The 17,561-nt window shown below is 38.1% G+C and overlaps 1 protein-coding gene across 3 annotated transcripts in view; it reads right to left on the bottom strand.

Moving 5' to 3' along the window:
• Positions 1–1,986: 1,986 nt before the first annotated feature.
• Positions 1,987–17,561, bottom strand: part of SNX8 (sorting nexin 8) — a 50,962-nt gene continuing 35,387 nt past the window's right edge. For 2 of the 3 annotated variants that reach the window (XM_072597713.1, XM_072597716.1), the window contains exons 5-11: positions 11,850–11,930; positions 10,969–11,129; positions 10,189–10,321; positions 7,096–7,164; positions 5,655–5,804; positions 5,059–5,208; positions 1,987–3,785 (exon numbers count right to left, since the gene is read on the bottom strand). In XM_072597713.1, coding sequence (XP_072453814.1) covers positions 3,672–3,785; positions 5,059–5,208; positions 5,655–5,804; positions 7,096–7,164; positions 10,189–10,321; positions 10,969–11,129; positions 11,850–11,930 — 858 coding nt within the window. In that variant the 3' untranslated portion in view covers positions 1,987–3,671. The remainder of the gene's footprint in view (positions 3,786–5,058; positions 5,209–5,654; positions 5,805–7,095; positions 7,165–10,188; positions 10,322–10,968; positions 11,130–11,849; positions 11,931–17,561) is intronic. The other variant, XM_072597715.1, reaches the window with a different exon arrangement.

Here is a 17,561-nt window from a genome sequence, read left to right as displayed (position 1 = left end):
TGGATCCTCAGGAACATCTCACAATCATGCTTGATTCCAGACTAAGAAATCATGGTGAAGAGGAAGCTCCCTGATTTGTCATTCTGCAGGTAAGGGCTGTTTTCTTCCCATTCTGCCTCCCTATGGGAATACCATTAGGATGCACAGTACCAACAGATGGATTAGAAAGCCTCCACAACTGTTTACAGTTAGAATGTCCCTAAAGAATCCATTAAGAAAAAATGTAAGATCCAAAAAAGAATAGGTCCCCATTTAAATAAATTACAGCCATTAACTGTAAAATAGGAGGATTTTTTTTTCAACTCTTGAAACACTGGAAATTCTTCTTAGTAGGGGACAAGCAGAAGTCTGGCTTCTCTCTGAAAAGTGAAGGACTAGTTTTGAAGAAGAGCCCATTTACCCATTTGTCCTTTGGATCTGAAGAATTTTCTTCCTCACAGGGAGTCTACCATTGGTAGATACTGAGGAAATAATGTCCTAACACATCTGATTTACTACAAGCTCCTAAAGCATCACAATTAGTACAGAAGAGAAAAACATTTTTTCAGAAACTCTTTGGTAGGACGTTCCCTTCAGGTGAGTGTTTTAGATTAGGGCAACATCTATCTCTCTATATGTTTAAACACATCTCTCATAAACTCCCTCTAATAGACTCTGGCCAGCATGCCGACTGAAAGTTCTGAAATTATTGTTTAAATATCTATCCCTGGAGGAACTCCAGGTCTTCTGGCCGTTTGCTTTTACTTTTTATGGAGGCACATACTGACTACATCTACAATGGTCTCAGATACTGAAAGTAGAAACCCCCACCCCCACCATTACAGTCCTTTATTATGTTTAGAACACCCAAGACAAGGAGGTCAGGTCTGGGTCTCTCTACAATATGCACACTAACCATGGCCTAGACTGTGGCACATTCTCTTAGGCTCTCTACGAAGACTTGAGGCCCTAGGCCAGAAGGATAACATGCAACTTTAGGGTCCCAGGAGACTTCAATGTAATAGCAGTGAAGGTGTGTTTAGCACACTTTGCAGCTGTGAAGGCAGGAAGGAAAAGGCCTCATGGGGTTTGTACAAATAAATTTTATGTTATATTGCTTAAGCAAATCACAGTATAAAAGGGAGCAGCACAAAAAAAGTGTATTGATCCATTCAAAGTGGGTATAGACTTTATTTCTGTAAAAGGGGAATGGATGGCAGGCAGGCAGAGACCCTGAAGGCAGAGAAGACTCCACCTTTCTCTTGGCCAACTCTAGTTACAGACCAACAATTCTCAAAACAGAACTTCAGTACTATTTTTAGGTTATAACTAAAGCCTGCATCTTCTCTTTTCAGAGGCTAAGCCTGTTCAACAGTAGAAATAGACCACCTTCCATCACATGTGGTTTTAAAGGTCAGAGTTCCTAGTGGAAAGGAAGATGTAAGCCTTAGGGCAGTAAGTTACAGATCCAGGTGCCATTAGTGTTTTCTACCAAGTGACCCTGATACCTCTAGCTACTTCATGAATGCAAAGCAAACATCTGAAGAATGTGCTGCCATGCCACAAGGAGTACACAGCTCACAAGTCTTGCACTTCCACTCATATCCTCTTTGAATGAGTCAAATATAGCAGTGTGCTTTGAGACCAGACCCCTGGGTGCAGCCATTTGAGTTCACAAAGAAAGGCCCTCATTTTGTCTGTGCCAGAAAAATGAATCAGCTTATCTGCATAAATCAAGTATTTTTGGTTATTTTGATTCTTTCTCCTGTAGCTAGAGAGAATGCTTGGTGGCTTCTATTTTTATTCTAGAATCCTTCATGCTACATATTTTAAAACTTAGAGAGGGTCATAATATAACATTAAAATAGCAGAGAAAATCCCCTTGGAACCTGACAAATACTGCATGAGGGCAATATTTTCAGAATGCATGCTGCCCATTTAGAGCCTTTTCCAATTTTTCTGCCTTTGTAAGACTGAGAAAAAATAACATCTAAATAGACCCAGAAGTCCCTGATGTGGAGAAGTCCAGTTTATTTTCAATCCCATTGAGAAATGTTCCACTAGGGATTTGGAATAGTAGCATATTAAGGCAAGAAATGACACCACCCATCCTCCTACCACCAGCGGATATCTGAGAACTCTTCCACATCATCACAAGGTGGAAAACAGAGCTGAAGAGTTACACAACAAACCCCATTGAGTAAGAGCTGGGCTAAGGAAGGGAAGGACTGACACTAGCAGGAATGTTCCACTACCTCAACCAGGAGTTGTGCCATCAGGAAACTAGCTGGTTGTTTTATTTTTTCTTTAATTCCCAAAAAGCACAGACTCTCTCTCTTGTAGAAGCCAGTATATTTTAAAGCACAATTGAAATAAAAATCAGGATCTCTGATTTCCTCATTTCACCTTCACCACACCCTTCTCAATTTGGTATATTCTTGCACTTACCAATATAAGCAACCAAAATAAAAGCATGGCATCCTCTTAGAGAATTAGTTTTTAGCATATGACAAACTATTCTATTAGTTCACTTTAATATGCCAAATATTTTGGTCCTACTTTTGTGCAAAAACAGATCATGCCATTAGGTATAAAAGAGGGTAAAAGTGGAGGAATGGAAAATGAAATATGGCAGGCCTTGGCAAACTCTGAATGAGTCTCATAATCTACCAAGGTTCCTAGTGTTTGTCTCTAGCTGCCTGGATTAGACACTGTAGCTTGTCCCACAGAAAACTAATACTGTTTGTACCTACCGGCTAACAACCCCCCCTAAGCAAAATGGTTCTCTTCTGTATACATACACATACACATGTACAGACACACGCACGCACACATACACACACACACACACACTTTGAAATTGAAAAGTCCTAGTGTAAGGCAATTTGTTCAAGAGTGTTCAACAGCATTAAATAATTACTTTTTTAGACCTTTCACTGAAAACTCATTTGGAAAAAAAATTAACATTATTTCAACCAAAAGGCATGACTGTACTGAAGTAAACCTGCTACATATGTGAACTTCACCCTGTTCTCACCCTTACTCATCTGTTCAGTTAATCTTGACCCCTAGAAGGCAAAGAAATTCAATGAATTCTGATTAATTTTATCTGTCCCCTCAAAAGATTAAACAGCTCTTATCAGGGAACTAACATATTCACTCACAGGCAACTTCACTTACATGAATGTCATCCTTAATCTCCCAGCCTTCCTGGAGACTAGGAGAATTGCCTTTCATAGAGTACATCTACAGTTTCTCACTGCCAGAGAGGAAACCAGAGCATATATATCAAGAAAGATGGTGGTGGAGGGAAAAGGTGGATGTAAGTAAGAGGAAATGGAATTACCAACCACCACAAATGGCCTTCAGACCTTAGAATCTAAGTGCATCCTCTTTTCTCCCCAAAGTACTCTACAGTAAAGTGTCTCTCATTCTTGCCTCTGAGCACTATGAAATGAAGGAAGATGAGAAGAGGACAAGACAGGAAATTAAAATCTGAGTCTCATCCCTTACCACTGAATCGAATCAGGGTCTTCTGCTCAGTTTTCAGTCAGTCCAAACATCTGTGAGCACCAGAGTGGCAGCTATTGTTTTAAGGGAAATACACAAGGATACAGTTTGGTGATATGTTTTAGTAAGGCTAGAAGGGTACTCTTAGCACTGTCTAATACCCAGGCAGTCCTCTCCAGGAACTAATGAGGAAACACATTGCCCTCCTGTGGTGATCGTGGTGGTGTCGGCATGTTATTGGGCCCTGCAAAGAGGCAGCTTAACTTGGGCTTCAATTCATTCCAAACTTTACTCATCTGAAGGGGAAAAGAAAAAAAAAAGCAAGATCAGAAAGATTAGTGAAACATCCATCCTGTTGAAATATATACTAAAAAACAATCTACCTAAGTAAAAGGAAGAACAGAGAACAGGACTGCTTGGGGGTAGCCCAAGAAAGCTGAGCAGGTCAAGGTGATCAATCTGATCAGGCATCAAGTCAGACATATCCATTCCCTTCTTTTACATATAAATTCCTTTGTAAACATGAAATGTATTAACATGGCTAAAAGAAAACAAGAGGAAAGACCAGGGATAGGAAATCACAGGGATAGAAATATTGCAATTTTCCCCTTCTTTGTTGGATCGTTTCCAATTGTTCCATCTAATGATTACTCAGGAATTGGTCATGGAGATTATTCAAGTAGAATTGTGTTGATGCAAGTTAAATACCAAGTTTTTTAGTTATTTGGGAATGAATGTTTTTTCCAATAAGTGGTTTATCACTCAAGGATTAGAAATCATTATTAGGCAACTGTGTCATAATGAGATTGGGGCTCATTATGACATGTTTAGTGCCCACTAGTATATGGTACTACACTACGTACTAGGATCCAGAATGAACGATGACCATAACAGCAAGGTCTTCCTGACCTTGTCTCCCATTTCTACCCAGGATTCTAATGTTTCTTCTGAAAGGATGGCTTCATTGCTTAAGAAATAAGGGCTAAAAACCAGGAACAAACTACTGTATATATGCATATAAAGATGCATACATAAATGTGGGCAGAGGTGTCAGGTTTGGTATAAAACTGTTAGAAAAAAACCCAACAGCTTATAGCCTTTCATTTCAAAGGATTAAAAATCCCATCACTAGCCCCTGAAGGTTTTTGAAAAATCTAGTCTATGTTCTTCAACTCACCCTTGCTTTGGGATCAACCCTTCCTCCAAATCCTTTTAGAAGTCTAGTGCTAAGGGTCAGAATTCAGAATTAGCTTTTGCAGCTCACTCAGAAAGAAATATAAAGTTCCTATCTATGTAGCCTAACACAAACACACGTGAAATCCTAGCTTGAAAATTCTAGCTCCAAGTTGAATTAATGGAGCTTGAAAAGGATTTCATTTTTTAACTTCTATACTTAACCCACACCCAATATCTCTCTTAGATTTGTTTTTTTTTTGGTACAAAGGACTAATAACAAGGAGCACCAACCTTAAGGTCAGAATAACTAGAAAGTAAAATGGCAACCCTTAGTTACATAACCAGGGTGGATCTCAAGCTAGAGTTATACAACACAGATGGGCAAGTCATCACCTCTTTGTGGCCTTGTATCTGAGAGTTGACAAAGGCTCCTAGGATGTGTGAAGTAAGAGGCAGGTAGACATGAATAAGCTGGGTCTCTTGATGTAGGCAGTACAAGGAGAAATAATTCCGGAGTTCCATTGTCTGAATTGCATTTTCTTGCTGAAAAGCAAAGAATCTCTGAGAAGCATGTCTAGATAGATCTCAAGAGGAGCATCATTAGGGTTGATCTTTTTCATTCACTTTACCAATGAAGCCAAATGAAAGTAAAATTGTCTTAACATAGAATTTGGAAACTGTCAGCAACAGGGGAGAAAGTGCAAAATCAGTTGTAAAAACAATACTTTCAGATATCTGCTAGTCAGCACGTCTACATACCATGCAACTTCCATTGTATCACCAGCCCTCCTTATTAACCATATTTTGGGGGCTACTGATACAATGGGGCTCAACTGGTGAAATTCGAGCTGACTTTTCAACCCACAGGAAGTCTACATTTCTTTCTTGCCTATCTCCTGCCCTGCTTCATTACAGTCTGTCTGTCCAAATATCCTAAAGCTGCTTTCTTCCACCATGTTGTTTTATACTCTTGGCTGCCACATGCCTACCTCCACAATGCGGGACTCCAGCTGTTCCACACTCTCTGGTTCTCTATTTTGCACCGTAGCACTCATCATTTGCTTCTTCATCATGCTGTACTTGTGCAATGCTCGCTGGTGCTTGTGAAGCACACCCTTTTCATGTCTCTCACAGAGATCCTGGAACAGAAAGGGAAATAAGGCACACTCACTAACACCTCCCCCGTCCCTTCACTAAGAGACAACTGCAGAGGAATCCAAAGACAAGATAACTTGTATGGGTCCCCTACTTCTTCTGCTTTCACTTCATTTCCTGGGGAGGAAAACCTGCCAGAAGATGAGGACAGAGTGAGTAGGTGGGGAATATAGAGCATAGTGTGGGAATTATACTTATTTCCAGAAAATGACTTTAAAATACATTTTTTTAATTTGCCAATATGAAAGACTAACAAAGAAATGGGTTCTCTTCTTCAAAACCCAGTAGGAAGACAGCTTTGATTCATTTTATGTTCAAAAAAATTCACAAGGCACAGAGGAGAGCACAGGGTGAATTTCAACCCATAAAACCTCACAAAGTAACATTAGTTCTAATTTGATCCACCACTCTCATGGTTTTTGTGGAGAGTTGACTGTGCAAATCAGCAAAGGTCCTGAACTCAGGAACTACACAAACAGTCTGGGCTTTGAAAGAAAATCAGGCAAAGGACAAAGACGTTTAATAAAAATAAGACGTACAATTCATAGCCTATGGACATTGGTTAATTACATCAGATTTTTGAAGGGCTGGTATCCAAGTATAGGAATACTGAAGACTTTCTACGTTTTTCTTCAGGTATTTTAACGCAGTGTATCTTGGAGCTTCTCCAAATAGGAATCTCATGAAAAGACATAGAATCTTAGCATTAGAGGGGATATCAGCAGTCATCTAAGACCTCATTTAACCTAACCACCATGTAGTAATCCCATCTGCATTATCTATGCCAGATGGTCAATGACCTTGTGCTTCAACACTTCCACTTGTGGGAGCCCCAAATTCTTTTTTAAAAAAGCGTATGTTTACTGAGTCCAAATCTACCTTCCTATAAAATAGCAAGCCAGTTCTGCCCTTCAAAGTTCTAGAGAAAATGTCTAATCCCTCTTGGATAGTACTTTTCATATATTTAACAATTACTGTGTACCTCTCTCCCACCCCAATCTTCTCTTTTCCAGGTTAACAATCCATTCTTTCCTTGATCATGTAATAAGAAAGAAATTCTGAAATTTTCCAGAAGACTCTGGGCCAGAATAATGCAATGAAAGCAGAAGTGTCATGAAGTCCACCAAACACAGGATATTATGTTTTACTCCTTATTGTGCTCTAACATTGACTTCTCTACTAGTTTTCTATTCCCTGAAAAAAGTTACAGCCTGGAAAGGTCACAAGACCACTCTGAGAAGCCTTCTCTCTGGCAAGGAAACAGCCAAAACTCACTTTATAGGACTGGAGCAAATCCAGAAAGAGATTCAACTTCTCCACCACATCATTCTCTTCCTGTTTACCCTAGAAAACAAGGGGTGAATTAACCAGCACATCCATCATACAGATAAACCCAGTCAGAAACCCAACATTAAAATTTCTCAAACTTGCTTGTTACCTAGAGCCTCTTTCCAAACCCCATCTAGAGTCAGCCCAGTCCTTTAATAGAATCAGAAGTTTAGAACTAGAGGCTTAGACTTTATTGATCCTAGTCTAATCTCCTCATTTTACAAAAGAGAAAACTGAGAGTCACAAAGGCTAAGTGAATTGTCCTAGGTTATACAGGCAGTAAACAGAAAAAGTGATATTTGAACTTGGTTACACCAACTCCAAATCCAGAGCTCTTTTTACTAGACAGATGCCACCACAAACCAGCAGTGCAGCACACTGTCACTGTCCTCATAATGCTACAGAAGGCAAGATAAGTACTGAAGGTAAGTCAAATAAACCAAGTCAGTTCAGCTAACAGACAATACGAATAGTCTTGGCTCTGAAACAGATACGTCTGTCCATTTCTGTTGAACACTTTGCTATCTCAGCTTGAAACTTTTGCTGTCATCTTCTTAATCCCCAAACATCAAAGGCAAAAGGAAATAATAAATCGTTATTTTAATTCCATCTGACTGAACTCTCTGAGAGCAGGGAGTATTTTTACCTTTCTTTGTATCCCCATGTTTAACACAGTGCCTTTCACATACAGTGCTTAATAAATGCTTACTTACTTGATTTAATTTTTTTTTGACAGATAATAACATTATATTATTTTCAGAGTGACACAGGAAAAAGAAACCACTTGCTTGGAAGTCAGGCTCAATTAACTAGCTATGGGGCCTGAGGCCTGTTAAATTGATACAAATACTCTAGGCCCAAAACTTCAAGTAGTAAAAAACTGCTATACAGGTCAACGACTGGAGCTTTCAAGTGACTTGAGCAACAAGGGAAAGGAAGAAAAGCAGACAGCACCTAGTACTTGTACTAGCATCTTGCACTAAAACAGATCCATGATGTTCCTAGAGAACAATTAGCTACAACATGAAATCCTTTCTTTCTGCTAAGACAATGTACATGAAACTGGAGAAAGATCTCAGGTAAAAATACTTCTTCTTCCATTCCACAAACAGGCAGAACTACACCCACCAGCTCTCACCACACTATTAACTCAATGTGCTACAAAACAGACTGAACTCTGCTCTCTGATGTCCCTTCTACTCTTCACATCTCAGATCTCAGATCTACCTCCCAGTGAGTTCATCTAACAAGGTTTAATGGCAAAAGTGAGATGTTAAGAGATATGTGAAACATGGAGAGGAGAGAAGTTGATAGGATGGGAGTATTCCCATAGTATTCCCATCTTACTAATGAGAGAAAAGTAAAAGTAAAGACTTCTTTACTGGCCTAGAGAAGATGGCTAACTGCAGCTCTTACTCCAAATCCTACAGTTCACCAGTGAGTCCAGTTCACATACCAATGCTTTGAACCATAAGGCCATAAAATATCAGTGCTCCAAGATGCCTTTAACAATTTTCAAAATGCCACTTTTATCACTAGGAAACAGCTATCTACTTCTAACCACAATAATTTCCCTCTCATCATCACAATAGTTTATTGTAACATGCCTAAAAAATCCTAAGGGTGCCGATTAGAGTACAAAACACTTAGAAAAATTTTATATAACTTAATCAGCAATATTTCTAAAAGAATATACAGAAAATGACATTTTGCTTCCTGGTTGTTCCCCCCAAAACTCAGCCTCCAGGTATTAAGAACAAAACAGTCTTTACTCTGTTGGAACACAGCGTTAGAAGGTCCCTTAAAATTTCTGTAGAGCAACCTACTTATTTCACAAATGAGGAAACTGAAGCCCAGTACAGTTACAGGCATATCTGAGGGTCTGCTGCACAAGACATTTAATATTTATTTGCCTGAATAACTGATAATGGCAAGGCCAGGATAAGACTCTCCTAATTCCAGATTCAGGGCTCTACCAACTATACCAAATGGCCTTTTGTTAACTAAAAGCAAATCCACACTTCTCCATTTCTATTTCCAAACTCTCCAATGTAAGGGATTGACTGTGGGCCTACAAAACTACAGGATTAAACCTGATAGTCACTGGCATAGGCAGATCCCTAAAGTGAAGGTCATGACGAATATTTAAAGGGAAAGAGAAGAGATAAACACAGTAACAGCAAAGCAGGAAGGAAACCCAGGAGTTTCCAGGGCCACAAACAAACCCAATTATCTCTTAATCATGAAACTCATCAAGGGGCACCCAACCATTAGATGGGAAAGCCCCTTAACTCTTTGGCATATGGCTCAGATCATGACACTTCGATCAATTGCAGTTTTTGTTACTTAATTTAACTATGAAATTAGGAAGTCAAAGACAACAGCAGAGCTTTAAAAATATTCAAAAATAATTTGCATTATTTACCTGCAAGTAAGAGCCCCACATTTTGTGGAAAGCGTAGTAGATTCCCTCCCCCCCAAACCCATATGATAGTTTTTATAATAAAACTAGTACACAGATGAACCTTGTTTCTCATATCCTTGAACTGACAGACTTTAAAATTTGATATCAGTTTCCTGCTGTTACAAAAGCATTTTCAGTAGTTTAATTGAGTGTTCAGGATCAAACAAAGAAGCAACACTGGGGGCTTCGTTACATTCTGATGAACGCGGTCACTGCATAATCCAATACAGATTATAGAGAAGTAAGTGAAATAGAAAGCTCCAGGTTCATCAAGGAGTAACAGTCTAGAGATTTCAAGGATTTTCAAGACCGGCTTATGCTTTCCAATCTCCAGCAACGCAAATTCTCTTAAGAAATCCAACCCAAATTTATTTTTTCTATCAGCAAACAGCTCAACTGGCACATGCTAAGCTACCTGGAATTTAGGAGGATTATACAGAAGACAGTTTTTCCCTCTCATTGGACTCAAAACTTTGAAGTCCTACCTAAGAAAGAGACATTCCTAAAGACTATAATAGAGAAGATTCCTTAAAAATAAACACTTAGAGATCCCAGCAGAGATGGGATATACTTACCTGTTGTGCAGCTTTATCAGCCAGCAGTGCAAATTCAACAGACAGGCCTTTTAAGGCCTGTTTTAGCGTCCCCCATGTGCTATTGTTCATCGTCGCCCAGGAGGGAAGTGGTGTTGTGTCAGATCCTAAAGCACTGAATAAAAGAGAGAAAAAAAATTTCCATTCATCAAGCCTTAAATTTTACTAAACAAAAAAGTCTGATGACTGATGTCATATGCACACAAATATTCAAATGGATTTGGGGGCTCATTATTTTTGGAGATCCCTCCAATGAGGCAGACAGCAATCCACGCCTGCCTCTCTTAAAGTATTCGTGTTCATATCCTCCCATAGGCTCAGAACCAGGGGTCCACCCCGTGTGCTAGAGGCCTTCTTCCCTTTTCCCCCAGCATCTCAAAAGAGACCAGCAGAGCCCTCTGACCTTTGACTCCAGCTGCCTCTGAATGAAGAAGCTGCCAGAACATTAAAGTGCACTTTCTCCCCTAAGTCACCCAATTATGAGGAGGTACTTATATAGCGCTTTACATACATTATTTCATTTGATTCTCCTGAGCACACTCGGAGATTGCTATCATTATCCCCACTTTTAAGATGAGGAAATTAAGGCCTGAAGAGGTTAAAGGATATTGGCCATGGTCACAAAGAGAACAAAAATGGAAGGCAGGATTTGAATCCAAGACTCTTTTGACTCCAAGCTCAGCAATCTTCTCACTGGACAATGCTGCCTCAAACTCAAAGCCTCTGCTATTTCCCGCTGTGAAGCCTTCTTCGGCTACCTGCCTTAGTTCTTTCCCAAATATGAGGAGGTCAGCAGCGTTGTCAATGGCTCGGGAGGCAATCCTTTCAGCCCGATCTCTAAGCTTATAGAAGCTGTTATAGATATTTCTGATCAGTTCTCGACTGGCAGCAAACTGTGCCTGGATGTCAGCTGGGAGGAAGTCCTAAAACAGCCAGAGAAAAAGCAAGAACAGAGAACAAAAAGTTGTTAGTGAAGCTGAAATAATTCCCACAAGGTATAAGTTAATAAAGCAAACGTATCACCAATAGAGACATTCATCACCCCTTGATCTATCCATATACAGAGGCAAAGTCCAATGAGTCAAATCTGAGGGCACTGCCCCAACCCCACATTTTTTTCTCCCCAATCTCTCTTTTTTATCTCCTAAAAGAGGAGAAAGACAAATCACATCCTGCCCACCAAAAACACTAAACTAAATGACCCTACAAGAACACAGTGGTCTCATAAAGCAATAGAAAAGTGTTCAATTTGAAGTAAAACATCAAAAAGCACCCAATGAGCCTCCAGCTCTAAATTATAAGCAGCCCCTTCTTAGGTTCTTTACATGAGAAAGACTTTTCCTTTTTCTTCCCTTCATTCATTCTCCCTCCATCAGCTCCATCCAGTGCCAATATGATCAAATAGATATTATCTTAAGCTATCTGGTTTATGAATTCTCACCTAAGAATTTAAATCCTTCAAAATGAAATGGGTTAAGAAAGAAGAACAATGATAAAATATAGATATATGGTTTTCTTTCTTTTTTTAAAGTAAGGAAGAAGTTTAGGACATAGTACTGAATCTGAATTGCTTTTAATACCAAAGATAACCTGTTCATTTATATTTTGGAATAAGGAAGAAAGAAGTCACAATGAAAAGATACCTTGGCTCGAGTAGCCAGTTTACAAATCATGAATTCATCTCCAACACACTGGACTGATTCCTTCAGTTTATGCTGTACATCCTAGAAAAGAAACAAAGAATACGCTTAATCTTCTGTTTTTAAAATAAGGGAATTCTCAGAGTAATTCACCAATTAAAGGAAAGATACAGTCTTTCCTTCAAGAGAAGAAAGCTGTTTCCCTTTCCATAAAATAGCAATTTTTTAAACATCAGTTCCTCTTTAAATTTTTAATAAAACCCGTTACAATCAGAGCAGCTATATAGAGATAGGAGAGGCAGACTCAACTTTAGCATTAGTGAACAGAATGCCAACATGTGAGTGCAGGGAGGGTCCTACCTACATTGTGTAGGACCAGCACCTCTTTGCAGACAAAATGCATTCACAGGATGGATGGAGCACTAATGAGATGGAAACTGAAGTAGTGTGCCCACCTGTGACTAATGCAAGAGGGCCCAGTGAATACTGAAACAGACAGGTCAGAACAAAAGGAAAAGAGAAACCATCTAGGAATAGCAGGACAGAAATCACTATTCAGGTTCTGAATACTGAAATGGAAAAGAGCAAGCAAAACTCGCACTGAGGACTGACCAGAAGGAGGGAGCTTGATTAGTATATTAAAAATGAGTTCCTACAGCTACCTTTTGTTCATTAAAGCCTTACATAAATGGCAATGGAGGCAGCTAAGTGCCTCAGTGGATAAGTGCCTGGGCCTAGAATCAAGAAAAGCTGAGTTCAGATTTGGCCTCAGACACTGACTAGCTGTGTGACCCTGGACAAGTCCCGTAAATGGCAAACCACTCCAAGAAAACCCCATGGGCAGGATTGGCATGCTATGGTCCACAGGGTCAAGAATCAAACATGACTGAAAAAACATAATTGGCAACATGTGTTTAACACATTTTCATATTTTTAAGCATGGTCTTCTTATTTCACATGCTGCAGTTTCTCTCTATCCACTTTCATGCTCACCCTCTCCTCTCTTCTTTCCTTTTTATGCCTCACAGCTCTTACTACTCCTTTCATTTCTCTGATGGCAAACAATAATTTGCCTTCAAAAAATTATACTTAACCTGGTGGTTAAAACACTCAAGCTGCTCTCAATATAGTAAATTTCTTTCTTTCTTTTTAACCACTTGTTCCATGATAAATACTTTGGGGTTACAAAGAAGATAACACATAAGACACAATACCTGCAGCTACCTTCAGCCAACTATAAGATCTTTAAAGGTCAAAGTCTACCTCTATCCTTTCAGTAAATGGAAGAAAAATAGAAGCTAAGGTTTCTGCTAACCTTGTCTTTGCTTGCACCATATAATACACACTTTCTTACAATAGGAAGAATATATTATTATATATATTATACATTACATGTAATAAGGAATATACCATAAGAAACTCTTTCCTAGTCTTGTCTGATCCTTAGTAATACTGTATTCTCAACAGCTGACTTTATTGTTATAATAAGGGAAAACTGCTTTCAATATATGTCCTTCCCAAATAAGACATTTTTTTCCCTCAGTTGCATACTTTGATACTGAAACAATGGCATATCCTCTCATGCTTAGAAAGAAATTTTGGGAAGAAAACAAGATATCCACAGCCATGTGAAAAAATGCTCCATATCACCAATAATGAGACAAATTCAAATGACAACATTTCTGAGGTTCTACTTCATACCTCTCAGAATAGCAAAGACAACTAAATGGAAAATGACAATTATTGAAGAGGCTGTAGGACAGACACATTAATGCAGGTTTTGTTGGTTTGCTTGTTTACATTTTAAGTTCCAAACTGTTTCCCTCCCTCCCCACCTCACACTGGAGAAGGCAACCATTTGACATAGACAGTAAAACTATACTACGCATACTTCTATTTATCAGTTCTTTCTCTGGAGGTGGATAGCATTTTCTTTCATAGGTTCTTTGCACTTGATTTGAGTATTTATAATACTCAGAATAACTTAGTTGTTCACAGTTATTCTTTGAACAATATTGCTGTTACTGTATACAGTGTTTTCTTGGTCCTGTTTGTTTCACTCGTCACTATTTCATTCAAGTCTTTCCAGGCCTCTCTGAAGTCTTCTTGTTCATCATTTCTTATGGCACAGTATTATTCCATCACAATCATATACCACAACTTGTTTAGCTATTCCCTAATTAATGGGCATCTCCTCAACTGCCAATTCTTTGAAACCACAAAGAGAGCAGCTATAAATATTTTAGAACATACAAATTCTTTTTTTTCCCTGATCACATTAGGAAACAGACCTAACAGTGGTATCGCAAGATCAAACTGTACATATGGTTTTATATTTCTTTAGGCATAAATTCATATTGCTCTCCAAAATGGTTGGATCAGTTCACAGGTCTACCAACAATGTGTCCCAAGTTTTACACATCTGCCCAACATTTGTCATTTTCCCCTTTTATCTTTTTAGCCAGTCTGATAGGTATGAGATGATATCTCAAAATTGTTTTAATGTGCATTTCTCTAATCAATAATTATTTAGAGCAATTTTCCATATGACTTGGATTTCTTAGCTATGATTTCTTCATTAAAAAACTGCCTATTCATATCCTCTGACCATTTATCATTGGGGGATGACTCATATTCTTATAAATTTGACAAAGTTCTTTATATATTTGAGATATGATACCATTATCTGAAAAACTTTATGAAATCTCTCTCCCCATTTTTCAGCTTTTCTTATAATCTTGGCTACATTGGTTTTATTTGCACAAAAGCTTTCTAATTTAACGTAATCAAAATTATCCATTTACACCTCACAGTGCTCTCTATCTCTTACTTATTCATAAATTATTCTCCTGTAAGTCTGACAGGTAATATGTTCCATGTTCTTCTAATTTACTTATCATATCTCTCTTTATATCTAGATCGGGGTGGGGAGCCTGCAGTCTTGAGGTATATGTGGCCTTCTGGGTCTCCGGTGCAGTCTTTTGACCGAGTCCAAGTTTTATAGTACAAATCTTTAATTAAGGGAATTTGTTCTGTGAAGTTTGGATTCAGTCAAAGGGCCAAAAGGGCCACACTTGAGGACCCAGAGGTGGCCTGGAAGCAGCAGGTTCTCTATCTCTGACTAGATCATATATCCATTTTGACTTTAAATTGTAAGTGGTGTTAAGATATTGGTCTATACCCAATTTCTGCCAGACTACTTTCCAGTTTACCCAATAATTTTTTTTTTAACAAACAGTGAATTTTTATCCCACAAGCTTAAATCTTTACATCTGTCAAAACACAAAGTTATGATAATCTTTTACTACTGTGTATTGTATGTCTACTTTGTTCCACATTTTTTTCATTAATTGTTGTTCCAAACAAATTGTGTTATTTTTTCTGGCTCAATAAAATAATTTTTTGATAATTTAATTAAGATGGCATTGAATAAGTAAATTTAGGTAAAATTTTCATTTTTATTATATTGACTTTGCCAACCCATGAATAACTAATATTTGACTTTATCTGTATATCTGACTTTATATGAATAAAAAGTGTTTTATCATTATGTTCATGTAGTTCCTGGGTATGATTTGACACGTATACTCCCAGGTATTTTTATGCTGTCTACAATTGTTACTATCTCTTCTTGCAGGGCTTTGTTGTTGATACACAGAAATACTGATGATTTACGTGGGTTTATTTCACATCTGCTAGTCTGCTAAATTTATTGTTTCAACTAGCTTTTTAATTAAATCTCTAGGATTTTCCAACTATATCATCTACAAAAAAAGAGCTGGTTTTATTACCTCACTGCCCATTCTGATTCCTTCCATTTCTTTTTTTCTTATTGCTATTGCTAGCATTTTTAATATAATACTGAAGAATATTAGTGACAATGGGCATCCTTGTTTCACTCCTGACCTTATTGGGAAAGCTTCTAGCTTATCCCCATTACAAATAATACTTCTTATCATTTTAAGGAAAAATCCACTTATGCCTATGCTTTCAAATGTTTTTAATAGGAATGAGTTTTGTATTTTTTCAAAAGCCTTTTCTGTATCTACTGAGATAATCCTATGATTTCTGTTACTTTTCTTATTGCTGTAATCAATTATACATTAATAGTCTTCTTTATGTTAAGCTATCCCTGCATCCCTGGTATAAATACCACTTGTTCACAATGTATAATCTTTGCGACATATTGTTGTAGTCTCCTAACTAGTATTTTATTTAGGATTTTTGCATCCATATTCATTAATGAAATTATTTACAATTTTCTTTCTCTGTTTTTGCTCTTCCTGGTTTAGATGTCAGCACCATATCTGTTTCATAAAAGGAGTTTGGCAGGACTTCTTCTGTGCCTAATTTATTTAATATTGGACTAATGCATTTTTAATGGAACTAATAACTGGTACAGTCATTCTGTAAAGCAATTTGGAATTTGACTCCTAAATACCACTACAAGGAATAGACATTCCAAAAAGAACAAAGAAAGAGGAAACAGAACTACATACACAAAATACTTGTAGCAGCACTTTTTGTTGTGGCCATGACATGGACACAAGTAGGTGCCCATCCACTGGGAAATGGCTGAACAAACTGTAGGATACGAATGTACTGAATAGCATTCAACCATAAGAAGTGACAAAAGGGAAAGATTCAGGGAAATCCAGGAAAGAGACCAAGAGAACACCTTATAAATGACCCCAATATTATAAAAGAAAACACTTTTGAAAGACTTAAAAACCCTAATCAGTGAAATGCCCAATCCAAAAGACTAATGATGAAGCATGCTTCCTACCTCTTGAATTCAGAAAGAGACATACATTTTCAGACACAACCATTAATAACACAAATTTGTTTTGCTTGACTACATTTTTGTTACAAAGGAGGGTTTTTATCTGGGGGCTTAATGGGGGAGAAATGTGGAAGGAAATGAGGAAGTGGTGACAGCGAGGTTTAAAAAAAAAATAAAAGACAATGAAACATATTAAGACTACATTGAAAAAAGCAGAAGGAAGTTCAGAAGGGGACACAGACAAGCAAGGCAATGTTGTTGTTAGCATGTTAAATATATATTTTTAACACTGTGCTAAGGATTCACAGATTCATAGGCAATCTTCATTTTTGATTTTGTATTTGGAAATGTTCATGTATGTTGACGATTTTCTGATTCAAAACACATTTTTTAAAAGAGACTTTGGAACTATCCTTGTAACCAGCTGCCTTCTCAGTTAGCAATTCTACCTTAATAAGAGCTAGGCTCCTTTCTTCAGGTTCTTCCTGTGATAGAGTGGTCTGACTTCAAATTAAGCAGCATGACTCTAGTTTAGATGAGAAAAACTTCACATTGAAATCTAGTTGAAATGTACACCCACACCCTCTCACACCCGCACACACAGAGTGTAGAGTCATAAATACAAAAACATAGATGTAAATATGCACTGATGTTCCTCACTGTCAGGAGCTCTCCGTAGGGAAACACCCTCCCCCCAACACAGATAGCTCAGCAGCCACCACGCAGCTTATGAGTATTAGAGCTGCCTGGAGCACTGACATGGAGCGACTTGCACAGAGTAACACAAATAGCGTGGGTCAGAGGAAGGACTTGAATCCATGTCATCTGGACTTGTGGACCAGCAAACCACCACGCAATACTGCCTCTCATAACTCATAGAAGAGTATATGATCTAGAAAACAATAGCTGTAAGACAACTTCTGTCTGAATAG

The sequence above is a fragment of the Notamacropus eugenii genome, chromosome 3 (genome assembly GCF_028372415.1).
Source record: "Notamacropus eugenii isolate mMacEug1 chromosome 3, mMacEug1.pri_v2, whole genome shotgun sequence".
In the NCBI taxonomy this organism is placed as follows: domain Eukaryota; kingdom Metazoa; phylum Chordata; class Mammalia; order Diprotodontia; family Macropodidae; genus Notamacropus; species Notamacropus eugenii.
This window is presented reverse-complemented; position numbering and strand designations above follow the sequence as displayed.